This window comes from Sorghum bicolor, chromosome 2, assembly GCF_000003195.3.
Source record: "Sorghum bicolor cultivar BTx623 chromosome 2, Sorghum_bicolor_NCBIv3, whole genome shotgun sequence".
NCBI lineage: Eukaryota > Viridiplantae > Streptophyta > Magnoliopsida > Poales > Poaceae > Sorghum > Sorghum bicolor.
Window position 1 is genome coordinate 72,932,328 of NC_012871.2, and position 27,608 is coordinate 72,959,935.

At 45.6% G+C, this 27,608-nt stretch overlaps 4 protein-coding genes across 5 annotated transcripts; 2 read left to right on the forward strand and 2 right to left on the reverse strand.

Moving 5' to 3' along the window:
• On the forward strand, positions 5,683-10,561 carry LOC8060666. The gene is made up of 6 exons (XM_002460953.2): positions 5,683-6,820; positions 7,381-7,466; positions 7,554-7,658; positions 7,730-8,500; positions 8,705-8,927; positions 9,255-10,561. The coding sequence occupies exons 1-6, from the start codon at positions 6,505-6,507 to the stop codon at positions 10,265-10,267; spliced, it is 2,514 nt and encodes an 837-aa protein (XP_002460998.1). The 5' UTR covers positions 5,683-6,504; the 3' UTR covers positions 10,268-10,561.
• On the reverse strand, positions 10,900-14,373 carry LOC8079171 (pectinesterase QRT1). 2 transcript variants are annotated; one of them, XM_002463120.2, is made up of 5 exons: positions 13,611-14,363; positions 12,912-13,104; positions 12,623-12,829; positions 11,697-11,932; positions 10,900-11,386 (listed from the first exon to the last, which is right to left on the reverse strand). In XM_002463120.2, exons 1-5 carry the CDS (start codon positions 13,973-13,975, stop codon positions 11,239-11,241), a joined length of 1,149 nt encoding a protein of 382 aa, XP_002463165.2. In that variant the 5' UTR covers positions 13,976-14,363; the 3' UTR covers positions 10,900-11,238. The 2 variants fall into 2 exon arrangements, with proteins under 2 accessions (XP_002463165.2, XP_021308513.1); XM_021452838.1 differs by lacking the exon at positions 11,697-11,932 and having other exon boundaries at positions 13,611-14,373.
• On the reverse strand, positions 16,218-18,697 carry LOC8060667. Its single transcript, XM_002463121.2, has 3 exons — positions 18,316-18,697; positions 17,597-17,815; positions 16,218-16,706 (listed from the first exon to the last, which is right to left on the reverse strand). The coding sequence occupies exons 1-2, from the start codon at positions 18,589-18,591 to the stop codon at positions 17,597-17,599; spliced, it is 495 nt and encodes a 164-aa protein (XP_002463166.1). The 5' UTR covers positions 18,592-18,697; the 3' UTR covers positions 16,218-16,706.
• Positions 23,693-26,879, forward strand: LOC110432848 (acidic leucine-rich nuclear phosphoprotein 32-related protein 1). The gene is made up of 2 exons (XM_021453808.1): positions 23,693-24,970; positions 26,275-26,879. The coding sequence occupies exons 1-2, from the start codon at positions 23,756-23,758 to the stop codon at positions 26,527-26,529; spliced, it is 1,470 nt and encodes a 489-aa protein (XP_021309483.1). The 5' UTR covers positions 23,693-23,755; the 3' UTR covers positions 26,530-26,879.

Sequence of the window (27,608 nt, forward strand, 5' to 3'; positions counted from 1 at the left end):
TAGCGCCATGAGCAAGTATCGTGCGAGCCAGAACAATGCGGAGGCTCGGCACGCGTGTGCACTGGAGTGGCGTCAATGGAAATATGGAATGGGACTGTGGGGGAGGGGAACGAGACGACGCCACGACCACGACGGATCCAGCAGGGAATCAGTCGCCGATATGGCGGCGTTTGAACTGGAGTGGGTGTCATTTTTTTTTTGAGTGGGTTTCATGATGTCTCAGCTCGTGCAGCAACAAAGCGGAGCGGACGCAACAGTGAACCAGACAGGCTGACGGAAAGTTGCATAGTTGTTGTTTCAACCACTCGTGCCACTGTCACCGGTGTTCGTGGAACAAGGCCGCCGGTCCTTTTCAGCGATTTTGAGCGAGTATCCTTTGCTTTTGTACATGACAGAAAAAGGAAAACGTACTGATACCATCTCTAACAACTTGGTATTTCAATATGTTATCTTACCAAAATTTGCTAAAAGCATAAAAATCCTCCTCCAACAACTCCTTATCTTAACTTGCTAAATTTTCCAAGTTGCTATCCAGAGGTTTCTACTACCGAGATTTGTCAAGTTGCTATCCCAAGTTGCTATCCTGAGCACAACTTATTGGAGACACATATTCTTTTACCAAATGAGCGGGTCCCATCTGTCATCCTCTATTTTTACCAAGTGAGAATAGCAACTTATGGAGACACATCCTTTTTTCTTTTGCTAAACAAATTAGTAACTTGCTATAACTCAAGATTTGACAAGTGAATTTTACCAATTTGTTGGAGATGCTCATACGACGTAAAAAGGTTTGCTTTTGGATCACAAAATGCGCGTTATTTAAATTCCAAAGGAAAGTATTTTTTCTGCAAAAAATTAAAAAAAAAAGAAAAAGAAGAAATCGTCAGTTTTCTACAGTTTTGAAATCTGAATCAGAGAACCAGAAGTCCAAGCCCATTTTCAGACCGCGCTCCGGTGGATCCGCTCAGCCCAAGGCCCATGTATGAAACTAAAGCAAGCTGGGGGGACGGCTGGGCTGAGAGGCCTTTCCACATAGACACAGGCCTAAAAAGGCCAACTGCCAAACGTGTGGCGTCACGGGCTCTCAATCTGGAACTCACAAGTTGGCCCACCGTCGCGGAGCCGAGCGGAGGACCCGCTGCGCGTGTGCGACACCAGGCCGCTCCGCCTCCGCTCACGCCATCCGCCATCCGCGCTACGAGGCTACGAGCTCATAGCAACTGTCCTGTCCAGCAAGTTCACTATTGATGCACGGCGGCACGGATAACTGCCTGCTCCAACGTGCTAAGGCGTACGCCTACCCCATGGCCTGTTCACTGTTTGCTCGCCTCCGCCCACGCTCACACGCCCCAGTCCCCACCGTGCGTGTGGCGTGCGGCGTGCGCCCACAGCGCCAACCAGCGGGCATCGTTGGCGCTGCCTCCCGCCGGCCCAGGGTAATAATCCAATGGCCATGCGTTTTCAACATCCGGTGGATCCGTCAATGGCTCAGTCCAGTTCCTAAAAAATTTCTAAATTTTTTTCAAGATTCTCCGTCGTATCAAATTTTAATACATACATAAGGCATTAAATATATATTAAAAATAATTAATTATATAGTTTGTTTGTCATTTACGAGATAGATTTTTTTTAACCTAGTTAGTCTATGATTGAATAATAATTATCAAATACAATGAAAGTGCTACAGTAGTCAAATCCAAAGAATTTTAGCAACTAAACAAGACCTAAGATTCATGCATTGCCTGGAAAGAGCATAGTAGCAAACGAAGTTGCTAAGTTACTCAAGGTAATGGTGATACCAAACTGACCAATAGATTGCATTCTAGTTTTCTATATATAATTTTTTTATGCACATAGACATATATTATGTCTATAAAAATAATGTATCTAAAAAACAAGAACGACTTATAATTCAAAACAGAGAGAGTACAAACATAACAAGAGACACCAAACTTTAAGTTTAGTCACATTCCTATTCTACCTAGAAAGGGAAGATAGACAACCAAAGAGACCAAAGAGGCCCTCCATAGTAAAACACTTGCACGGACAAATGCGTCTATATGTATTCATAATTAGAACATGTTAGGTTTAGTTTCACATTGAAATGGTGGAAGAGTACAAGTGTACAACATACACTATGCCAAAGTTTCCGCAGACAGGCATAAATGATTTTTGGAGGCGGGCAACCAATCCACCTCCACTTCTACGTCTGTGTAAATCCAAACTTCATGTTAATAAATTTAAAAACAGCGAGCCTATGGATAGGTCTGCTGAGCCTATTCACAAGGTACGTCGACACCGCTAGATCCCCGTGTGTGTGTGCCACCATTGCAGGTTCAGCACGCTCGTTGGATCTAGGTGGCCACGAGCCCCGCCATTGTGCCATAGGCGTTGCCACTAAAGGGCCACCGGGAGGAGAGTAGCTTGGAGGAGGGGCTAGCTAGAAGAGGGACATCGGCGACTGGAGTTAGAAATAAGGAGAGGGAGAGAAAGGTTAGAGAATGACGAGTTAGGGTTTCTCTTACATATATATATTCTAAGGTATATTTGAGCTCCATCTGCATGCACAAACGACCCAACACCACATATTTGCCATCGCCTGCTAGATGCGCGCGTGACATGTCAGCAAATCAGTGGCACTTCCTTTTTTGGAAACATCAGTAGTGGTTCTGTCAGAGTGCACAACGTATACTAGGCCAGCAGGCATAGCTCGCACCACTAGCTAGGACAAACTTGGCCAGCCCTAGTCTATGCAACATCAAATTGTTTGGTTGCATGTGTGAGTGGAACCAAGCCACACATGGACTCATATGCAACTTAATTTTTTTGGTTTCCTGCATGCATGGGTACTTCCTACATTGGCTAGTAAGGATACCCAAAATTCTCATATGGAATATTACAACATGACTTTGCATTAACTAAGATAACAATGGCTAGTGACTGAATTAAGATAATAATATCCTTAGCAAGTAAATATGATTGTCTATCTTCAGTGCAAGTACAACAAGAGTATCCTCTTATTCTTTAGGAACTCCATAAAATGTGGTAATTGCTCGCTTCGTGGTGCTACATCTCTTGTAACAACCATCGTTGTAGCTAATAACTAGAGCATGGACACATCCCAGCTAGAAAACACCTCAGTTTGTCGCCCAACATGAATACTTGAGATGATAGCAGATGGTATGAGAACATCATGTTATGCACACGTTACATTTTTGCATAGGCATGGAATGGTAGCAAAAAGTTGAGAGAATGTCGCTTGCATAAAAATGGTTCAATTTCGTACAAACCTAGAAAATTTATCAATCATCATATGATCATGAGTTTGGAACATCACATCATGGCATTATGCCTGGTACCTAACAAGACATTGGATCATCAGATCATATCCTTCATCATAAATTATCATATGTAAATCTTAATCATATCCATAAGAAGATAGCAAAGGTAAGTCTATTTTTCCTCACAAGGACCACATGTTAACATAACAAACAAGCAACTTGTAGGAAATTCTAAAACTTATGCATGTTTTATTGGCATCGAGAAAGCATTATCATTGTTTGATCACGGTGCTAGATCTTAAGGACATGAAGAGTGTAAGAAAGGCATAGTGTAGAGTTGTATTAGTAGGAAAGTAACAACAAGTAAGAATAATTGGTGTCTAATACCTCCCTCATAAGTCGTGGATATAAAAATCTTCATCACAAGCATACAAATGTGATAAAACAAAAGGGAAACTTAGAATGGAGGTTTCATCACATGCCCAAAAAATTTCATGACAGACATAAGATGACAAACAAAAGGCAACTCATGAAAGAGGTTTCCATCACAGCCACAGACGATTTCACCACTAGAAGTGGCAATGACAAATCAAATAATTGGATATAGAAGGAGCTTACACATCAAATATTGAATAATATTTATCTAATTGATCCATGAAACCATCGGTCCACTATATAATGCTTAAGCTTAGGTGCACACAACCAACTACATGTGGGCATCACCTATCTATGCAGGTTAGGAAGGCCACAATATATTACAAGAAAAGTTAGTGTTTTTTCTAGCCTTACTACACACTTGCATAACTAAATAAAGATGGTAAGTTAGTGTACAACAAATAACACCATGCACAAAAAGAAAGATCAATGCAATAGGAAATGCAACAACATTGTACATTGTAGTAGTGCTTGGTGAGGAAAGTCCTTAATCACAACACATAGTGGGATGCACTCATGGTCACATAAGCAATCCCTAGAGCTCTGTTTTCAAGCAGCTGTGAAAAAGCAACTAAGAGAGCCTCATCAATGAAGCCAAACATGTGCACGGGGAAAAATATTCCTTGTCCTCTCTTCTTATGAGCATTTACTTTAAGTCTCAATCTTACTTAGTACTTGCTTTTGCGTGTTATGAGTGCAAGAAGCCATTGAGTGATATTTAGGTTCATTTCCATGGTAGTGTGCTCTTAGGTCATAAGATTTACTTTATTTAGTTCTATGACTACACACAAGTAGATGAAGTAGCTGTTGCTATGCTAAGGTTGTTGCTTAAATATTTTTGAGCCCCAACTCACCTTTCTTTTGGTTCATTCAATCCTTTCACTCTATCCAGTGGGTGAAACACCGTGACACACAGTGATAGAAACATGACTACACGAGGCTTTCTCAAATATGTTTCTTGGCCCATGTTTGTCCACTAGAACTAAAAATGTCCTTTTACAACGATGATAGTCGACATCGTTAGTTAATAGCTGACATAAAACTAAAAAGAAAACTGAAACCCTAAAAAAACACAAATGTTACTATGCGCCCGTTGTGGTGGAGTGCGACGGCGCAACCCTGCTTCCTCTCCCTCTGTTCCTTCCTCTCTCTCCCTCCCGCGGGTGGGCTCGACAATCAGTGGGGAGGCAACGAGCGCTGGTGGCCATGGCCTTGGGAGCCGGGGCGAGAGAAGATGCCTTGGGCGTGGACTTGGGCAGCGCTATGGCGGGAGCTAGGGTGCATGCCATTGCCGCAGTGGTGTACGACGTGTGCCAAGCTGTCGTGGGTGTCTCTGCTTCGACGCAGGGTGAGGCATGGGGAGGAGGGCCATGGGGAGAAGGAGTGCCAGGAGGAAGAAGGAGGTCGCGCGATCCCTAATGGCGCGACATGTCATGCGATAACCTGCTCCTTGATAGAAGTCATAGAGTGTTTTCCTTTTGGTTTTCTTTCTCTCTCTTATTTTTCTATTTTTCTATTTATATTCGTGTATAGTTGCCATGAAAAGAAACCGGTCTACTCATAGAATAGAAATTCATCTTATTATTGTTGGTCTTCCAGACCACGACTCTTATAAGGCCATGTTTAGTTCGCGAATTTTTTTGGCTTCGGTTATTCGTTTGTATTTGGTAATTATTGTCCAACCATAGACTAACTAGACTCAAAATATTCGTCTCACAAATTACAAGTAAATTATACAATTAATTATTTTTATCTATATTTAATACTCATATATGTGTCTAAAGATTTGATGTGATAAGAAATTTTAAAAAAAATTGAAAACTAAACAAGGCATAAGTGAGATCAGCTCACCGCTGTCTTTGACTTTGTTCCTTCTTCTATCAGTATCAATCACAACACAACCTCAACCTCACGCGTCACGACTCACGAACCCAAACCCAAACAGGCTGCCGCAGCCCCCCGAAGGAAAACCACCACACCAACCAGTTTGCCCTTGCCCCTGCGGCCCTGCGCCGCTCCCGAAAGAGAGGGGCCGAACCGAAGCGCAGTAGATTCCCCTTGCCCCCGTCGACCTCTCGCCCCTCTCCCTCCTCACCATCCTCGCCTTCCCACCTGTCCGTCTCCTTCCTCCTCCTCCCTCGCGCCGCGCCCTCCTCTCCCCGCCTCCGCGGAGGGAGAGAGAGAGAGAGAGAGCGTCCTGCGCACGAGTGCCCCCGCCCCCGAGAAGAAACCCTTGCCCGCCCCTTTCGTATAAGCGGCCTGCCACCGGTCTCCCGGAACGCCGCCGCCGCCGCCACCACCGCCGCCGCCGCCGTTGGGTTTCCTTGTGGAGTCACTTTTGAGGGATTTTCTGGGTTTCTGAGTCAAGGATCAGCGCTGGAGTGGCCTCGCCGCTGCCTTCCGGTGCATGGAGGAGTTCCTGCTCAGCCTGAACCCGTTCCGTTTCAAGCCGCTCTGGCCGGCGACGACTGCCCCCAAATCCTTCTGAGGCCCTAGGAAATCCTACTCCCGCCCGGGGTTCCTAGAATCCCCGGGCCGCCGCCTCTCTCCGACTCCCTTGTTTCCTCAGATAGTCCTCCGAGGTTTCCGAGAGGTACCTCATCCTCCTCTGCGAACCGAGAGCTCCTAGGGCCGCAAGTCCTCCTAGGGCCGCAAGTCCTCCTTCTCTTTCCGAGGCCCTGAACGTGAGCGGTGCTGCCGGCGGCGGCCCCTCCGTCCGCGTGTTGCCGTGCCCCGGGCCTGTGTGCAAGCGTCCTTCCTTGGCGGCGTTTTAGCGTCGCGGACGAGGATGGCGAGGGAGGACGGCCCGCAGTTCGTGCGGTGGAGGGAGGAGTTCGTGTCGCAGGAGCGCGGCAGCCGCGTCGTGCACTACTACCTCGAAGACGCGGCCGGCGTGTCGCATCTCGCCGTCGTCGGCACCGAGAGGAGCCTGCGCCACATGCTCTACGTGGTATCGGAGGACTTCAGCGCCGCGTGGGGGTGCGGTGGCGGCGCTGACGACGGCGGCGCGCCGCCCGTTTTTGCGCGCAAGTGGCGGTCACGCCGTGAGGTGGTCGATTGGCTCGCGTCCTTCCTTCCGGTGAAGGCACTTGACTCAAGTAAAAGTAATTACCTCCCTCATCTCTTTCGTTTCACCATTGACTACATGATTTTGTAAAAAATATTTATTTATTTTTATAATCCATCACTCTTGTTCTTTTAGATCTTATGTCTATGGTTTTTGGAACCTAAATTTTGCTCTGAAAGAGAAAACGCTAAGTTATGCTCTAAAACTCTGAGTTAGCTGGCTTCCCTTCACCCTTTATTGTAGACGCATTTGAGTAATTGAGTGTGACAAGCACTATACAAAAAATTTATGCCTTCATTAATGCCTTCTTAAACACATTGAAACATTCTCTTTATGCACTTCATGCACACAACTTTCACTCATATACATTTTACCACGAAGAGAAGTGGAAGATTGTGGAAGGTTGATCTGCTATGAAGCTTGCAGAGAGGGATGCCCTCCAGTAACCATCCTATTGACCCCCCACCCCATCACCCAAAACATACACACTGTCATGGTGCCTGGGCGCAGCCACCACCACCACCATAACAGGCGACCTGCACACAGGCAAAATTTTGGCCTTTATTTGTGATTCTAATATTTTGTTGTCCGTTGCAGAATTCTCAAAATACAGATCTTTTGCGGATAATGACATTGGGTCAGATGGGTATGGGGAAACTGATAGCTTTTTGCACCAAAATCTGGTAAGTTATCACTTGTAACATTAAATTTGTGTAGTTTGGTTCCATATATGATGAGCTCACTGATTTGTTTCCTGTTATCCTTCTTAGGGGAAAGACTGCAGCTCAGACATTACATGGTCTGGTTCTTTCTGGACATGTGGCAAGGAGCGTCGGCACTATCAAGCTTTTTGTCGCAATGGGACCACAATCTCCGTAAGTTTTGTCATGATATTTGTATATACTCGGGTCGTTTATAGAATATCTTATGGCGTCTTGTTTTGCAGACCCACACTTTTGTGCTGATCTTGTCAGAGGAAGAAAATCGCTATCTTGCATACTTGGAAGACATGTATGAAGATAAGAAGGGACTGAAGAAGATCAAAGTGCGATGGTTTCATCAAAACCAGGAATTCGCTTGTGCTATACCTCCTCCTCCCCCTCATCCTTGTGAAGTTTTCATCACTCCTTTTACACAAGTAATAAGTGTGGAATGTGTTGATGATATTGCAACTGTTTTAACTCCTGACCATTATGAAAAATGCTCCAATGCAATGCCTACTTCTTCTTTGGCCGGGATCCGTTTCTGCTTTCGCCAGTATAATAAAAATAAGTTCAAGCATTTTGATTTAAGATCACTGCGCGGGTATTTTAGTCAAGCTGTTGTTCTGTCCTTAAAAATTCCAGCTGAGTCAGAAAAGGATGGTGAATATTGTACACCTGGGAAAACTAAGTTTCCGAAGCAGTTAGAGAGGCTTTATTCAAAATGTTTGGGCACTAAAATTTGTCGAAGCCCACAGACAGACTCCATACCATCTTATCAGATATTAAGTAATGAGCAACCTCCTGGGAAGCATCTCTCGATCAAGTTTACAGTGCCTCAGAAGCAACTAATGCCAAAATATAATACTGGTGACAGATTAGAGATCTTGTCTCAAGACAGTGGCATTATTGGTTGCTGGTTCAGGTGCACTGTTCTGAAGTCATGCACTAATCATAACAAATTGAAGGTTCAGTATGATGATCTCCAAAATGCTGATGATAGTGGGAGATTGGAGGTATGACTGATGACTTGTGTTTGAAATTAGGCTAGATTAATAGGTATACCTGAGAAAGGCAATGCATTATAATCCCACACATGCACACACCCAATGTTACTATCTACTCTTTTGTGCCTGCATGAAATATATTATGTATTTTTTGCTAAAAAGGATTAGATTATTTGTTGGTGTATCAATAGGAATTTATATGCCTCTATGCAGGAGATGGTACCTGCCTCTGCATTGGCTCTTCCTGATAAACTGGGACTGAGATGCCAAGACCGACTAAGAATCAGGCCGCGTCCTCAAGAAAATAGTTCTGTTGATGGTGCTTCTCTCTTACCTGGAACTGCTGTTGATGTCTGGCAATTTAGTGGCTGGTGGGAAGGAGTTGTTGTCAGTTTGGACAACATTGTGGCAGATAGCCTTCAAGTATATTTTCCAGGTGCATTTCCAATTGTTTAATTTAATTGATATTTCCTATTTTTTTATGCTCTCAAGTTGTCAATAAGAAACAAAAATATTTCTTGACAAATCAATTGTCTAGAAACGAAGAGAGTAGAATCTAGATGGTGTGTACCATGTTCCTACCGTTAGAACTGCAAATTTTGGGACATTTCCACCTTTTCATGTATGCTTTTACCGATTCACTTATATTAAATCTATTAGGAAATCATGTCCATGTGTGATCTATTGTACAATAGGTAATCATATTGTATCCCACAAATGCTAAGTGTGAAACTAATGAATTAATGATGTTGTTGCATTACAGGAGAGAACTTTTTCCGTGCATGCCAACTAAGGAATGTTAGAATCTCTAAAGATTGGGTCAAGAACGGATGGGTTCATATTGAAACAAAGTCAGATGTGTTGTCACGGATACCTTCAGATAGTGTCCGAACAAAGCAAGCTGATAATGCACCATCTGTTGGTCTGATAGACTCCAGCAGTTCTGCAATGCCTGAGCAAGAGCTTGCAGCTACCCAAGCAAACTCCCATGGAGATAAACCACTACCTAAGCAAGAGCTTGCAGCCACCCAAGCAAACTCCAACGCAGAGAAACCATTGCCTGAGCAAGAGCTTGCAGCTACCCAATCAAACTCCAATGGAGATAAACCTGTGCCTAAGCAAGAGCTTGCAGCTACCCAAGCAAACTTCAATGGAGATAAACCTGTGCCTGAGCAAGAGTTTGCAGCTACCCAAGCAAACTCCAATGGAGATAAACCCGTGTCTGAGCAAGAGCTTGCAGCTACCCAAGCAAACTCCAATGGAGATAAACCTGCGTCTGAGCAAGAGCTTGCAGCTACTGAAGCAAACTCCAATGGAGATAAACCAGTGCCTGAGCAAGAGCTTGCAGCTACCGAAGCAAACTCCACTGGAGATAAACCAGTGCCTAAGCAAGAGCTTGCAGCTACCCAATCAAATTCCAATGGAGATAAACCTGTGCCTGAGCAAGAGCTTGCAGCTACTCAAGCCAACTTCAATGGAGATAATAAACAAACAGAAGCAAATAACCAATCCGAGGTTAGTATGACTGATGAGGACTTCAATGGAGATAATAAACAAACAGAAGCAAGTAAGCAATCCGAGGTTAGTATGACTGATGAGAACCCTCTAGTGGAGGATGACAAGCGAACAATTCTAGGGAAGCATCCCAGGGATTTTAGTATGGCTGATGAAGCCTCAGCTTTTGTGGAGGATGACAAGCGAAAGCGTCCCAGGGATGACAATGATGCTGAACAGAAATGCAACGGGGAAGTAGGTGTAGATGTTAGCAAGACATGATGTTTGGAAAGTGTCCCAGGGATGACGACGATGCTTGCAATCCATGAGTACATAGCTATAGATATGGTAACTGGAACCCCCAATGGCAGGGTTTTACTACGCTGCTGATATCTGAGCGTATTGTCGCCTCTTTGCCATACACAAACCTCTCCTAGTTTTATTATTTTGCTGGTAGTTTTGTTTATGTTAAGAGACACATGGATTGCAAGCTGAATGGTACCCTTTTCAGGCGCGTTGTATAGCAATCTATATGATTTTTTATCTGTCGGTGTTTTCTGCTCGAGTATAGTTCAATCCGCCTCCGTCAGTTAACCTCATTCCTTTTTCAGAATGAAATTATCGCCCTTGCTCGCTTGTATTGCAAATTTTATATGAGTATCTACACTCGCGCGGTCTGGTGTGTCTACATTTTTGGTACTTTGATGATTCCAGCAGTCGATCACGATGATCCGTTCTGATCGCTATGATGACCATGCATCCTGCCATCCCTTCAACTGCAGCTGCGCATGTTCATCTGAAGAGGTTGCAAAATGAGAGCATTTTTTCACTCTCAAAGTCATGTTCCATCTATTTGTGGCATTGGCATCCCGGATCTGAACTTACCCGTGCTAGAAGTCAGGAAAGCCATGCCATGATCTCATCATTTTGATTTTCTGGTACGTTGGGCCTGAAGCGTATCACATGTTCACATGACGGACTTTGGCCTCCCCTGTTTTCCTTCACATACATGCAAACTCTGTACCTTGCCATGATGGGCAGCGCCATCTCAGTATCTCACTATATATGGGTGCCAGGTTTGTACATGGTACTACTAGTATATGGTACAGGGTACATGTCTACTGACTAGCTGCTCCTGACACTATCTGCACTGAAGAAGACTGAAGAACTCGCAGGATCTACATACAGCTCGGACCACCGCTCGCCGTCGACGAAGCTCCGGCCGAGGAACGGCGGCAGCCAGCAGGATGGATCTACAGCCTGAGCCACTGCTCGCCGTTGATGAAGCTCCGGCCGAGGAACGGCCGCGCCTCGTCGTAGGTGAGCGAGCGGGACCAAGGCACCCGCTGCCTCGTGCTCGCCCCTGGGCCCTTGCAGTTGTACTCCCCGAACAGCACCGTCCTGTCCAAAAACGAGCCCAAAAATGTCACTCTCTGACGAGCAGTCAAGCAATGTCCCGGATCATTTTCGTCAGGTTTGGGAGAACCGGCAGGTAACATAACAAACAGGCCAGTCACATGTGTTAAACTAACTGCGTTGCGTTTCCCTGTAAAGACCGTTTGGTGAGCCTGTCCTGCTAGACAACCACCTACCTACTTCCTACAATCTCATCATCATCACCACCACCACCAGGTTAACAGTAAAACCAGTCCAGTAACTGTAATTGCAACTACATCAGTGATGAAGGGAGCAGAATGTCACTCTTACTCACTTGGTTCTGGAGCGGTCGCCCCAGTCGCTCCAGCCCTGGGGCACGACGATGCCGCTGAGGTCGCAGTAGGAGTAGACCACCCGGGCGTAGCGGCCCCACGCCCTGCCCAGGTACAGCATGCCGGAGCCGGTGAGCCTGCACCCCACGAACGAGAACCCGGAGTCCTCCGCCGGCGAGCTCCGCTGCGACGCCGCGATCGCGCCGTAGCTCGTCGCCACCGCGTGCAGCGTGCACCCCTGCGCGCGGTTAACCGTCGGAACGTTCAGAAATCAGCAGATGCCAGAACCAAGACAAAGGGGGGGAGGCGGCGGGGGACATGGCGATCCATCGCCGACGACACTGCCACGTACTTGGGCCTCGAGGATTGCTACTGGTGTTTATGTTACAGTTGTGTGCCAGGGGGCGAAAGGAATGTGACCACTGGATCTGATAGGGTTTTGAGCATGGATTTGTGTAAGAGTCTTTCAAGCGTCGTGCAGGGCTAAGTGCCTGCCTAACGGCCTGGTTCCAATGAGCCGGCTAGGTAACCTATGTGTGCCACACGCTAGACACAGAGAAAGTGAGAAACGAAAAGTTGGAGCATTTGTTGCCGCAAGACGACTATGAAATGGCAGGCAGGGTTGGTGAGTGCCTGAATTGTGATTTTCTGATAGCAACCCGGCAGCACCCATCAAAGGGATGGGAATTGGGATGGAAGGCATGGGCATGGGAAGCTAATGATGCCACCATAAAACCAGTACTCTGGTCATCAAAACAGGGCAGTGTGTTTAGGTTTAGGGGGGCAGAAATGTCTGATGAATTTCAGAGATTGTGTCTGTCTCTCTCAACGAATAAAAAAAATTGAAATGATTACAAGTCAGCGGGAGTAGAAAAGAAAAAGGTATTTAACGAATTCGTTTTCGCTACGGAGTACTGTATTTACGTACCTGGTACAGGGACCTCGCGTTCCCGAAAATGAAGTCGATGGAGCCCTGTATCTCGCAGTTGTAGAGGAAGTGGCGGCCGATGTTGTCGAACAGCGTGTCCTGCGTCCCCAGGATCCTGCACCTGTACAGCATCGTCTTGTCGCCGGACAGCCGCAGCGCCACCGCCTGCTGCCCCACGGCCCCCGGCGGCGCCGCCGGCGCGGAGTTCTGCGCGCGGGTCACGGAGAGGAGAACACACACTATTCAGCGCAGGCAGGGCGCGAAGACGTGCACGCACGCACGTACGTACCTCGAAGGTGATGTGGCTGGCGCAGAAGTAGTCGGCCTCGACGGCGACGGAGGCGGAGTAGAAGGTGCCGACCTGGTGGCCGGAGCGGTGGTCGATGTCCGATGCCCTGGCGTTCCACGTGATCACCGTGCGCCCGCTGCCCATGCCGATGAGCGACACGAACGGCTTCGTGATCGGCACCGTCACCTTCTCCCTGCACCCCCACCCGACATTGTTGCACACACCTTAGTTTTGTAATAACTTCTTGCACTTCACAATACACGAACTTTTTTAGTATGCAGAATAAACAAGATGCATTACCGGAGTTAAGGTAGCAATGCACAAATTTAGCATCTACATGTATTGCATAAAAATTGTGGTTCACAAGCTAGACAAGGCTACCCCGTGTTGCTTTCAAACTTTATTAACCCCTGACTTGAAAATGGAAAACTGCTACTAGTAGTAGCAAACTGAATGAACTGGCTGTACAAAACATGCAAACAAAAATAGAAGGAAAAAAACGGAAAAAGGGCTGGGAAAGTTTGCAGCTAGAACGAGCCCAAGAGGCAAGCTAGCTAGAGCGGGAGACGATCGAACACACACGTCGTGATCACTTAATACCCCGCATTAACGCCGAGGCAGTTACTACAAAGAATAGAGGCGGTAGTGGAGGCATAGCAAGCAACGCGGCGGCGGCGGGCGATCAGGCAGTCAACGCACCTGTACACGCCGGGCCTAACGAGGATCTTGACGCGGCGGCGGTTGCCGGCGGGCACCATGTCGACGGCGCCCTGCACTGTGCGCGAGTGCCCCGTCCCGTCCTGCGACACCACGATCGTGTCCAGGTCGTGGGATCCGCCCCTAGCGGCCGCCTTCACGCCGCCTCCTCCCACGCCGCCTGCCTGCACGGCGGCGGCGGTCGGGATGCTAAGGTCGTCCCACGTTATGAACGACCCGTCAGCCGTCGCCGCGGATGACGCGGACGACGCGAGGACGACGACGGGCAGGAGCAGGAGGATGTACATGGCGGCCGCGCAGCAGATGCAGCGGCGCCGCCTGCTGCACCCGGCGGCGGCGGCGACCATGGCCACGCGTCCCACGGCACACGGCACGCGCGCGGCGTCGATCAGGGCGTCGCCTCGAGTAGAGAACTAGCAGCCAGCCAGGTGATCACAGCACGTGCACGCGTGGAGCTCGTAACAGCTAGCTGCTACAGCTTAGCTCGGGAAGACGGCCGGGGGAGGGATGATCAGAGGTGATCAGTGCTGGTCAGAGAACGAGGATGAGGATGATATATAGGGCTAGCGCGAGCCGACCGGCCGGGGATGTGATTGTGTGGCGCCGCACGCTGCGTTGGTTGCATGACATGAGACGAGACCTGAGTGGGGTGACGACGACGACGACGATACGAGGGAGAATTGGGGAGGACGGAATGGAATGGGGTGGGATGCGAGACGTTGGACGAGGCGTGAGGAGAAAGTGGTGACGGAATTGAATACGAGGCCGCGCCGGGCCGGCCGTGTGTGTGTGTTTGCCCACCACCGCCTGCTCGTCTGTCTAGCTAGCGCTACCGGACGCAGGAAAACGCACGTCGGTTCGGCTCGGCGCGCTGGAGCGCAAAGATTCAGGGCGGAAAGCCAGGCCGTGGTGTTGTGTGTGCACGGCTTCCGGGCTTCGGCTAAGCTCGGGGACGTGTTTTTTCGTGTCACAGACCCGGCCGGAGCCCGGAGGCACGTACGTCGTTCACGGCATCGTTGGCAATGGCAACTGACACTTCGCGTGCACGTAGTCTGTCGACGAGAGATCAGGGTGCTACTGCTACTGCTAGCTAGCTGCTTTTCGGTGTCAGTTTGCGACGTTTTCCATGCAGCGGGATTGCAGGCAGGCAGTGCTCGGCATTCCGTGTGATTATTTAGATTTTGCTCAGCTGCGGTGGTGAGATGGAAAGGTTGGTCACGCGAGGGAGACGCGACTAATTGTTTAGATTTTGCTGCAGGGAGGGTTTGCATTCCGTGTTGGGATTTCCAGGTCGAGGAGGAATGCCGGACGGAGGTGGTTAGCGATTGTTTGGTTCAGAGCGGTTGGGGTGCAGTGCAGACTGCAGAGTGCAGCTGTGCAGACGTGGAGCTCTGCTCGACACGTTCACGGTTCACCTGTTCACCACATCCTCATCCTGCTCAAGTGCTCAGCCTCAGCTGCGGTTCTTGTTTTTGTCTCGCCATGGGTGATGCCGTTCATGGGAACATGCGTTTCTTGTCCCCCTCGTTTCAGAAAATGGTAATGTACCACGAGTCAGCGTCAGTGCCGGCACCTCTGGGAATGGATTAGGCCGAGGCGCAACATGGCTCGGGACCTAACAGCTTTCATGATCTTCCGTCAGATGGTCAATCCGGTTGGGCTTCTTAATTTGACGATTATGGGTGGTCGTCGTCTGGACGTGTTCGTGTTGGGTCAGAGTTGCATGCCAGCGCTTTCGTTAATTTTTAGGAAATGGAGTCAGGGTCAAATTTATGTAGATAGTGCCGTGTAGTGGCATCAGTTACACCTAGTATATATAGGAACTCATCGATCAGCAAACGAGGTCCTACCCTACCCCTACCCTGGTGGTCTGGTCAGCTACTGAGTTGCAGTTTCTCTGGCTACTTATTCCTATTTTTCTGGTTTTCATTTTTGTTTCAGAAGAAGAGAGCTAAGAACTCGCAGGCTTGCAGAGTAGCACTTTTGCGTGTGCCATGTTCGTTGGGTCTTGTAGAGCTTTAGGCCCATTTCGGCCCATGGATTGGTTGGAGTTGGACGGTTTTCATTTGCGTGAACAGCACAAGACCAATGGACAAGGAGAGGCAAATGCAACACTCATCAGCATTACTAGTAAACCAAGACGACAGTCAAGACAACTTTGAATTGTTGTGGCGCTCAGACTTTGCAACATTTACAGGAACATAACGTGGCTTTCATTCAGTTCAGATGTTTGTCTCATGGACCGGGAAGCCGTATCACCTTCAGCCTACCAGCTCCACTCTTCCAAATGCTCGTCCTGTTCGGCTGATCCTCTCCTGCAAGATATGATCATATCATAGATTAATGAAATTCAACAGCTATACCCCCAACGTAGACAGTTCAACCAGCTCAATACTAATAAGATTCAATGGGCGTTGCTTTAAACTGATGCTGCTATGCAAGCAGGGTTACATGAAAATCAACATAGATTGTAGCCATACCAGTAGAACATGAATTCGAGATAAGTGTCTCGGTGTAGCAACCAAAGTTGCAGAAGAAATCATGGAACACTATTTGCACCAGATCTTACTCATTATGCTCTAATATCGATTCATAAACAACATTCACATTTATGAATATATAATAATCCACACATTCATTTTTCATAATTGCTGGCAACTAGGAGCAAGCGATAACTCACTTAAAATACCAAGCGGAGGTACTTAATTACAAGGGAACCATATCAAAAAATGCTATAACTCTGTTCGGATGAGAATTTTGCAGTACACAGTTTCCCTCTTTCTGTCAGATTACCACCTACTGTTTTCTTTTACGGAGGAAAACCCAGCTTTTATAGATAGCAAGCTTTTTCGATGATAAGCACTAAGCAACATCCAGCTAAACAAGCAGACAGAAACTGAAAAAGGAAACACAAAGCTCCACATCCTCCTCTTAGCTTCACATTCAAAAGACACCTTCAAGTTCAAGATCACTAGATTGCCTCCAGAAGTCCCTCAACCACGTCTTCATTCTTTCCATCTTGTTCTCCACGAATCTTGCATGTTGCTCTTTTAGCAGAATGCACCACTTTTGTAGAAACTGAAAATTTTTGTGGAAAATCTCGTTAGACGATTAAGGATTTTTTTTTCTCGAATCTCGATCCCCATTTTATTCCGACATTCATAACCCCCACAGAACTATAGCAAACAGAAAAAGCTTAACATGGTAGTCTTTCACCCCCACCAAAACAATCCAATGATAAAATGCATACCCATCGGGCATCTATCCCATCCTAGCGCCTCCTTGAAACAAAACCAGATCACTCTGGCTGTGTGGCAGTGGGAAAAAAATATGATCAGTTGTTTCATCTACCCCACATAACCACCTTGTCTTTTTTGTTGTTAATTTACCACCAATTCTTCTTTCCTTGTTTATATACTAAGTACAATTTATTATCTGAAAACTGGATACTAGGAGGAGACATTCAAACTTAAAGACGGTTACCAAATTGAAATAATGTGTGGGTTTTCGAAGTACAAATGTATTTGCACTAAAACAATAGTACAGGTTGTTAACTGGACTCTCCTCTTGTCTGATACATGAACATGATCAATTTTCAGAACTGAGAAACTGGGATTTCAGTATTCAATGAAAAAAACCTGCCATAATATATCTCAAACTTTGATTTTAGTTGCAGCACTGGATTCAGAAAAGTTAACACGTGCAGCAGTAACTTAATTATATATAATTTTCATTAACTTCCGAAGGTTACAATATTATGCCACTTTATTGCTGATGATCAGAACGAGAGAATGCTCACAAGGCACATCAAGCATGAATAGGCAAAAAATTGCCGCATAGGTTTGCACTACATACTTGGAAGGTGCAAACATATAAGTTTGCACTACATATATGTTTGAAAATCTTTTGCTGCATTAAGATTTGATGAAACAACCTAAAAAAAGGAGACAACATTCAGATGTAGTTACCTAATTCTTATTCCATGATTGCTCAACCTCAGGCCTATGGATTGACATGCGAGCAATCTCAGATATAGCCGCATCAGTAGCAAGCGTATCATCACCAGCAAGCTCCTCATATGCAGCCTCAAATGCTTCTTGCCAGAACCGTGGAAGTCGTACATGATTATCCGTGCGTGTGTACACATCCCACATCCGGCGCACTAGCTTTTCCCTTTGCTCCATCTCCTGTTCAACCCAGGGTTAGGCAAATTTCAGTCTTGTCTTCAGTCTTCCCAGCCCAAAAGCATGAGTGCATGATAAAAGAGATGTTTGTCTAGTCTAGCTGAAACAATTTAACCACCTAGCAACCAATGGAGACTTAAGTTCATGTAAGTGTAGCTGTTTATTAACTGTTTTACACGATGCTAATCGTCCACAAATTGAGAATTACTGTAAGGGCAGTGGGCAGATGAGCTCAGTGATAACCTGACAATTACCTGATTACTTCCTACTTTTTCCTGACTTAATACTAGATTTATCTTGTAAACAAGCACCCATTTAATCTACACTGTAAATCTACAACTATAAGTAAACACACCATCTACTTTCCCCTTCCCTTTTGTAATGACAGAAAGCTCTTGGCACCATTTATATTTAACACATTGGAAGTTATGAAGAGGATGAACAACCAAAGTAAGAGGCGAGATCTAGGAGAGAAAGCAAGGGAATGGATTGATAGGCCGTACGAGGGGATCGAGATCGTCGATGAGCGGATCGCTCACGTCCCCGAACGTGGCGGCGAGCTCCCCGGAGGACAAGCGCAGCGTGACGGAGGCGGCGAACATGGACCAGAGCGCGAGGAGGGCGATGGCGGCGAGGGCCCACACCTTGTACCTACCCTTCCCGAACAGCGCCGCCTCGCCGGAAGAGACGGGAATCGAGATCTTGGTCGCCGACGCGGGCGTGGGGGAGTGTAGGCCATGGTGGTGGTGGTTGTGTTCGGCGACATTGACAGGCTTCATGGCTCCGGCCTCCAGGACGCGGCTGGAATCCAGCGACGAGAGTGCAGTGGGGAGTGGAGACTGGAGACTAGTGAGAGTGTGCTATCTACCGAGGCTGACAGCGGGCCTGAGTTATTTCCCGTTTGTTTAAACGAATTTACTCCATCCATCCTAAAGGCAACTCCAGACCACCTCATAAACAAGTCACTATTATAAATCTAAGAACTTGATAAAAAAATCAACTCTAACCCACCTTCTACTTGAGCTCCCGTTTTCCGTAACCTCCCAAATTATAATTTCAGCCCCTCACATCTAGAACCCCTATCTAATGGATCTCACCCACTTTCCTCTCCTCACCCATAAATCAAGACAAGAATATGTGAAATAAGGATTTAATCTGTTTTTTTCTATTTGAGTTGGGTCTTAATCTGAGCCCCTATTTTTTTTTATCATAGCTTGTAAATAAAAGTTTAAGGACTTAATTTAGAGACTTGGACTGAAATTGCTCTAAGACATTTGATTTTTTATTTCAAATTTAATCACTCGTTTTATTTAAAAAATTCTGCAAATATAATTAAATTTAAATTATTTTTTGAGAACTTTGATTAATAAACTAAACCACGATAGAAAAATGATATTTTGTATAAAATTTTAAATAAAATGAGTGGTTAAAGTTAGTAAGGGGGCGGGTTGGGATTTGGGAGTGAGAGAATGGTATCTACCGAGGCTGATAGTGAGGCCGAGTTATTTTTTTCCTTCCTCAAGCGGATTTATGTTGTGTCTGATTTGAGGACAAAAGGATATGACGACCGGATGATCTTGTTTGGCACATAGCTGTTTTTTTTTTGTCAAATATTTTTTCTCAAAATAGCTTTATAGGTGAAGTTATATTTTTCTCTCACAAAGATATGAATTGAGATGAAGCTTAAAAAGTAGCTCTCTCTTCCCCTCATTTTTTTCTTTTATCCATGTATAAAACTGCTGGTGGAGCTGTTTTGCCAAACAACTTTTCAAAACAGCTCAGTTTTACCTAATTTTGCTCTTTAAAAAAACAATTGAACGAGTGAAGTTGAGCTGTGTCAAACAAGACTTTGTATATGTGTTGTCCCTCTTGCGCACATCTCCGTGAGCATGGGTTCCACCATCACAGACGGAGCTCGACACACAAACCACAAATGTATTTGTACTACATGGTTTAATATGAGATTTTTCTTAAAAAGATAAAGAGCCAGAATCGTTTTTTTTCTCCTCTAAAACGGCTCTAGCACATTAAAAGATGCCCTTGAGGAGGAGCATTACTATTTGGCAGGACTCCTTCTCAAATCTCAACTATAGCTCAAACTCTGACTGGAAGCCCTACTAAACATTTTGTAAGGAGAAGTAATTTTTATTGAAAATAGAGGAGCCCCTCGAGAAGAGCCTACCAAAAACCCCTCTTAAGGTACCAAGTAGGCAAAATACTAATGTGGCATTGAAATGAACAAGGAAGAGATGTAAGAAAAAGGTATCTTATAAAAAAAACATGTCTACACGCTAGAAAAAACTAGGATAAGTGATGATATGAGAGAAAATACAGATGATTGGATGGAAATTTTGTTGGGAGAAACTATCCACTGAGAGTATAAAAGTACCTACTAAACACATCCTAAGTTTATGTAATTCAATAATTGAGCATAAAAGTATTTGTATACGAAAATAGTGGCAAGCTATGCAAATGAGAATATCTAATTATAGGCCTCTTTGAATTGCAATATAGGAAAGTATATGAACAGAAAAAACTTAGGAAATTAGATGACATACTTCTCTAATCCTACGGGAATTTAAAACAAAGAAAAGTAGATGAGATGACCTTAGGTAGGAGCTCAGGTGAAACAAAGGAACTAGCCGGTGCTCCCGTTTTAAAATCTAAATGGTCCCCTTGGCTTTTGTTGTTTCACTCTACAAGACCCAAAAGAAAAAATGCCAAAGCCTTAACTTACCGCCAATAAAAAAGAAATAATGAACCAAGTTTCTTTTGCGCAAGGAAAGTTTCCACGAAGTCTAAGTCCGTGTTTCGCCCCCCTCCTATGGAATTCAACTACAGGATTCCAATCCTGTGAAGTATTTCTTTGGCTTTTCCTATGAACAAAAGTCTATAAAAGGAATTTTTTTCTTAGGAAATCGAATCCTACTTCCTACAAAATTCCTTTGCCGATCCTACCAAAAGAGCCCTAAAGAGTTTAGCTATTGCAAGTATTCCTTACCATAATTAAATGCTAACAAAAAAGAGTAGAGCGGATGGAACGTGTTGAGTCATCGACCCACTGCACTCTTCTTGGTCCGTTATCTCCCAATTCCAGTTACAGTTCAAGATGATAGTTACACCACTCAATAGACCAAATTAGATAAATACAGAGAAGGATGAAGGCCAATGTACCCTCCACGGACCTTCGCCTGTTGTAGTAGCAGGGACAAACAACCATGCCTCGAACTCGAAATAAATCATAGCCGCATGATTGGAAAGTCTCTTACAACCACGATTAGGAGCATCTATAGACACCACAAAGGCTAGCTAGATTAAATATGCACTAAGATTTTAACGATAAACATATTTTCAATTTGGATTTTTCTGTACCAGTTTGCTACTCATTACACGCCGTGTACTCCCTCTTTGAACGCACGTTTACAAATAGGTGGACTAAAATAACACAGATTGTAAGAAGCATGTTATTTTTTTTAAACACATACAAAAAAAAAGTTAGGATAAAAGCTACATAAATAGCATTAGCTCCCAACTTATTATTTCCTAGTCACTTATTGTTGTGTAGTCGACAGCTTGCATCTTAATTTTAGCATGGTGTTTTTTCTGGGCGTAGTGGCACCATGCGTCTTCATTTTGCAAGGCACCTCCAAACTATAACAAGCACATCAATAGCTAAAAATTTAGCTCCTCCTAGGTCTCTTTGGGATGCATGATTTTCAAACAAGAAAAATAGGAAAGACATGAGACTATAATTGTAGAAATAGAAAATGCAGGGAAGTTTTCATTGTGGCGTTTTTTTGAAAGTATAAGAATTACGAGAGATAGACACGAATGTTTCCATGAGGTCCACCTCATTGCTAGTTTTCCTCCAACATTCTTATGATTCCATATGTCCAATAGTAATCTAAAGGAATTTCATTGGGTTTAATCATCTGTTCCTAAGAGACATATGTGAAACCTTATTACAGAATTAGGTTTTCTCTTTGTTTCAAATAAGGTCTTATAGTCTACTCAAGACTTAACACAGGAGTTAAGATAGGGGTTAATATGACTTTATTGTCCATCAATTGTTGCTAGAATTAAGATGCGTGCCAAGTGTATTGTACTACCTTGGTCCCTAAATAAATCCATTTCTAAAATTACTCCAAGTCAATTTTTTATAAGCTTATGGAATTTATCAAAAATAACATGAAATATATTTTTATAACGTATTTATTTGATGTGATCATAGATGTGCATACTCTTTCTTGGTCAAACTTGGTCTAGAAGTTAATTTATCTAGAGATGGAGGGAGTATTGATTAGTGTGTATTTTTTTGTGATTATTGACTAGTCTATATTTAAGTTGTGATCGACATTGGAGAACAAGGAAAAATGTTTCATTGAAGTTATATGAATTAATATTTGGTCGGAGAGGCTAGTCGTGGTTCATGCACCTAGAGATCAAACGAATTACATTCTATATGACTATAAACTGGTAACCTTGGCACACGATAATTATGATAAATGGTCCCAATACAAAACGAAAGGTTGGAGAGTCATAGCTATACGGTACATGAGAAAGTGTTTGTTTTAACTTTCTCAGTTTGGTTTCTTGCGATGAAATCTATCTACCAAAATTTCATTTTCAAACTTCATATGTTTTTATTTACAACTAATTACTATTTCAGCAATAGACGAACATGCTTGATGATAAGCATCCCATGTGTCTTTATTGTTCCTTGACATTGTGTCACTATAATTTGTCAATTTACACGTGGATAAAACATGTATTCTCTTTGTCCCAAACTAATTGATGATTTAGTTTTATCTTAAGTAAAATTATTTCAAATTTGATTAAATTTATAGAAAGGAACATTAACATCTATGACACTATATAGGTACAATATAAGCATATGTTTCACAACAATTCAAATAATACTTATTTAATATATAATTTTTATAACTTTTTACGTGATTTCAGTCGGACCTAAATTATTTGACAAGGGCTAAAACATCAGCTATTACAGGACTAAGGAAGTATATATTGACACACAAACATTCAAGAGTTTATATTTGAAATTCACTTTAAACTCAAAACAACCACGAGCTTTGTACTCCGTACGCCAAGATGGCAAGATCCTCTCAAGCCTCAACTATCTCTCAACGCGGACGTGCCGTGTTCCCCAAACCGTTGCCACTGCAGGCCAGTCCAACGCTGATCCGGGTCCACATCAACCAGTGCCAGTTGCCAATCGCCACACTTCCAGCCAGCCGCCCTCCGTGGCCCCACTGCCAGTCTGCGCAGCCCTCTACTCCACCGCACCGCGGGTGATGGGTAGGCAGAAGAAACCACAGGCAAGTCCACACCGAATCCGACGGTCTAGGGTGCCTCAATGTAATCGGACGGTACTCGTTTCACTACTGTCTACTTCCAAACTCTTTTGCTGCCCAGCCACTTCCACCAGGGTCCCAGATATAGTGGTCCGTCCTGTCAGTGATGTCCTCTACCCGAACCCGAGGTACGCATGGGCCCAGTAATTAACTAATATAATATCTCGTGCACAAAAAGGAAAAAATCAGAGGCAAAAAAATAAATAAAATAAAAACAAGGCAGAGAAAAAGATGCTTTTGGCATCATCCAGCCCACCACGCCTCTCCTGCTCTCCGCCTCGCTTCTCTACCCGCCCCCCTCTCAAAAGAAACACACATCCCTCGGATCCCGCCACGTCAGCGATCCGCGCCTCCTGATCCGAGCACTCCCATTGGCCGCGCGCGCGACCCCCCTAGCCACCCTCCCTGCGCCTGGTCCAGGGCGCGCCCCGTGAACCGCCCCTCTCTTCCCCCAATGGCGAGGAAAACACCCTCCCCGTATAAGATCACTCTGTATTTCAAATCCCCTCGCAACCAAACACTTCCGTGGAAAAAAAAAATTAATTTATTATTATTGGAGAAGGGGGAAGAGATGGTGGACGAGGCGTGGGAGCGGGCGGTGGAAGCGGCGCTGCACGCCGGCGGCGAGGGGAGCTCGTCGCCGGCGCGGAGCCTGACGCTTGACGGCGCCGTCAAGTGCATGCACGGGCGGCTGCCGGCGGCGGAGATACTGGAGCGGCACCAGAGCCTGGAGCACCTTTCGATCGCCGGCGTCGGGGTCACGTCGCTCGAGGGGTTCCCGCGGCTGCGGAACCTCACGCGGCTCACCCTCTCCGACAACCGCATCGCCGGCGGCCTCGACCACCTCGTCGCCGCGGGGCTGTCCTCGCTGCGGGACCTGGACCTCAGCAACAACCGCATCCAGGACGTCGACGACCTCGCGCCACTTGCCGACCTGCGTCTCGTGTCGCTCGACCTCTACGAGTGCCCCGTCACTCGGGTCAAGGACTACAGATCCAGGGTCTTCGGTATGATCCGGACGCTCAAATATCTCGATAAGATGGATGCTGACGAGAACGAGCGTCCCGAGTCTGATGACGACGATGACGACGGAGATGGGGACGGCGACGGCGACGGCGAGGGCGACGATGATGACGAAGATGAGGAAGACGAGGAAGACCCCGGGAGCGGCGAGGTAGCGAACGGGGGCGTTGCCCACGCGCGCGGCGGCGTGGCTTCGCATCCGGTGGAGGTGAATGGGGTGATCGATGTGGACGAGGAAGAGAGCGATGCTGATGAGGTCGTCCCGAACGGGGGAGTTGAGCACAGCCATGGGGCAAACGGCTTTCGTGTCGCTGCTGCTGGAGAAGCCCCTGGCGAGGAGGATGAGGACGTGGAGGATGATGATGACGATGATGACGACTTTGAGGAGGAGGATGATTTGGGGGAGGAGATTGATGAGGATGTTGATGACGAGGATGCTGTTGTGGAGGTGCATGATGTACCAAGTAGTGATGAGGAGGAAGATGGCGTTGAAGAGGAGGAAGATGATGAAGAGGAGGATGAAGATGATGAAGAGGAGGAGGAGGTTGAGGATGAAGGTGAAGAGACAGAGCCACAAATCAGTGCTAGGGTTGCCATGATGACAGGGGAGGATGGAGGAGAAGAGATAGATGGGCATGAGCATGGTGAAGGGGATGATGAGGATGAAAATGGCGAGATCGGTGAAGAGGATGAGGAGGGACTGGAGGTTGATAGGGTTTATGAGGAGGGGAATGATGACGACGATGCAGATGCGGATGATGAGGTATAACGCAACAATTTTCTTGGAAGCGTTTCAAGTGCTTTTCCATTTATTGCAATTTCCTGTTTGCTCAGTTGCTAATCTGTTTACTATTATCTGTTTGTTTATATTGTTGCATATGACATAACTTGCATTTTGTTTTTTAGTATACGAAAGTTGTCGCGTAGCGAAATTAATTTGTCACAGTGTCGTTATTGTATCTGCTGTAATGAGCTGCCTAGGAGTATTTGGGAGAGCAGTAGAGCCCCATGGCGGTTACACATCTATAACATCTTTTCGTATGGTTTAATTTATAATAATTACTATTTGCATATAGTCAGTGCTGGTAAATCCAAACTTTTTATACCTGTGCAATCTTTAGTTCTAGTGATGAGTATTTGTATGCTGGTTTTGGATTTCTGTGATATTCTTTTTGTCTATGATTATGATTAGATCGGCAATCTTATATCTTTGCATCACTTTAAGGAGCCTTTTGTGAGTTTTGTCTAATATATTAGTATATACGCCCATATTGTGTATTTGTCTGTTTTTTAGCGAGGATAGAATTTTTAGTCAACAAGTTTTTGTTTAGGGGCGCATGATATTGCCCTTTGTGCAATTGTATTTTTGCATTTTTGTTCTTTGTGCAATTGTATTTTTGCATTTTTTGTTCATGTTATTGCTATGCTTTTTATTCTTTGTGATTTGTGATGATACCACATGAATTATTAAGGAGTTGTGCCTCTCCCATGTCTAGATAGTATATGAATTTCTGATGGAGCTGTGCCTGAATATTGATGCATATCTGTTTGTCATGCCAAGTGTCTTATCATAACATGTTTCTTTAAAATCTGCTAATCTGTGAAATGAAAAGATTTTGACTGGTTTGCTCATTAAAAAGGTCCCTCTGTCAATGAACTGGCTGCTTTTTTTTTAATAAATACGGCTATCTGCTATCTTGTTTACAAGTTTGTTTCTCCAAAATACTTCATGCAACCATTCTTGCCTTTGTTTATGTTTAGTATCTTGTTGGCTTTATCTTGGCATGCATGTGAACTTGCATTGGTGGTTCTTTTGTATTACATGTTCCTAAACTGTGCTGTATATAAGGACTGTTAGTATTCTGTTCTCTCTATGCGGTTTGAGGTTTATTACAATTGATTATCTGCATGTCTGCTACAATTTTGAGTTGCTGTCCCTTTTGTACAAGTGAATCTGGTCTATATTTATGACAACATATTTTCATTTTAAGTTTTTGAGTGATTGATTTCTTTCATGGCATGGAGTAGAAATACAGTTCTAATTGATGTTATATTCATGTTCTTCAGGATGAATATACGGAATATCTTGTGCAACCAATCGCTCAGCCTCAAGCCATGGCCATTGGAGGTGACTTGGAAGTAGCTGACCCTGATGATGCTGATGAAGATCGGGAAGAAGTCGATGATGATGATGAGGGGGTCACAGATCAGCCTTCATCCTCGCAGGGAACCAAGCGAAAGAGAGATGATGATCTGTCAGGCAGTGGTGATGACAGTGAGGATGATGGTATTGAGGACTTGAGGCCCTTCAAGCACAAGTAACGGAGCAGCCAATGTACATGGATCCCTCCCTCCCCCTTCGTCAGCTAGAAGTAAGCAGAGCAGGATCAGCAGCAGCAGGAGGCAGCAGGAACAGAAATATGGTGGGTTTCCCCTGTCTTCTTTTTTATCGTTTTTTCCTTGTAAAGACTTTGAATTGAGAGAGCTTCAGCCTCCTCTTGGAATAGCAGATTTTAGGAGGTAATGGAGAAACACCTTGTGTAGCCTAGTAGGCCAGTTAGCTAAACCAGTTCAGTTCTTCAGTCTCTCCTCTTGCCGGCAAGCTCCCTTTGTGTTTGATTTTTCCCTCCAGATTTTCAAATGGTAGTTGCAACCCTGGGGCTTTCCCTCCACCTTTCAAATTTCTGTTGCATTGGCCAGTGTAGGCATGCTCGAGCTGTAGTTTCCCTCCAAAAGAAAGCCCGGGAAATGGCCCCTTTGAAATGCCCCTGGTAGCCGTTGCCCCCATTTGAATTCCTGAGGTACTGCACCTCCAATCGGCTGAATTGACCTCTGTTCTGGTTACTGCTTTGAGATAGGTGAAATGGCTGTGGTTGCAGCGATGGAGGCAAACCGGGGCTCCCAGTGCGTGTATATTTTTTTATTAAGGGCTTTTTTTTTGGGCTGGAGAGGCTCGCTCTCAGCCTGCATGAGCTGCGGCGTGTCTATGGTTCACGGTGGTCGCGCCGTGTTGCCCGTGGTCTATCGCTGCGCTCGTGCTCTGTTCCTCTGTCGAGCGGGCCCCAGATGCAGGCGTGTGTTACCCTGCTCTCGCGGTGAAGAAATCCGGCTTGGGCGAGTGGTAAACAGTTGTGGTTGGTCTGGTTGGGCTGGACGCTGGAGAGCGAAGTGGAGCAACCTCTCCCTTTGGTTTGTTCTGGCGCGGGCGCAAGGACTCCCGGGGAGATGGTGGAGTACAGTACAGCAGCCACTACTTTCCCTTTCGCTTTGGCAAGTTGCGCTGGGTTGGGAATGAGGGGGCCCGGGTGGGTGGGCGGTAGCGGTGGTGGTGGTGGGGGTGGTAACGTGACTAGCGGTGGCGTGAGCGCACGGATGGGTCCCTGGGGTGGGCGGGCGGGCGG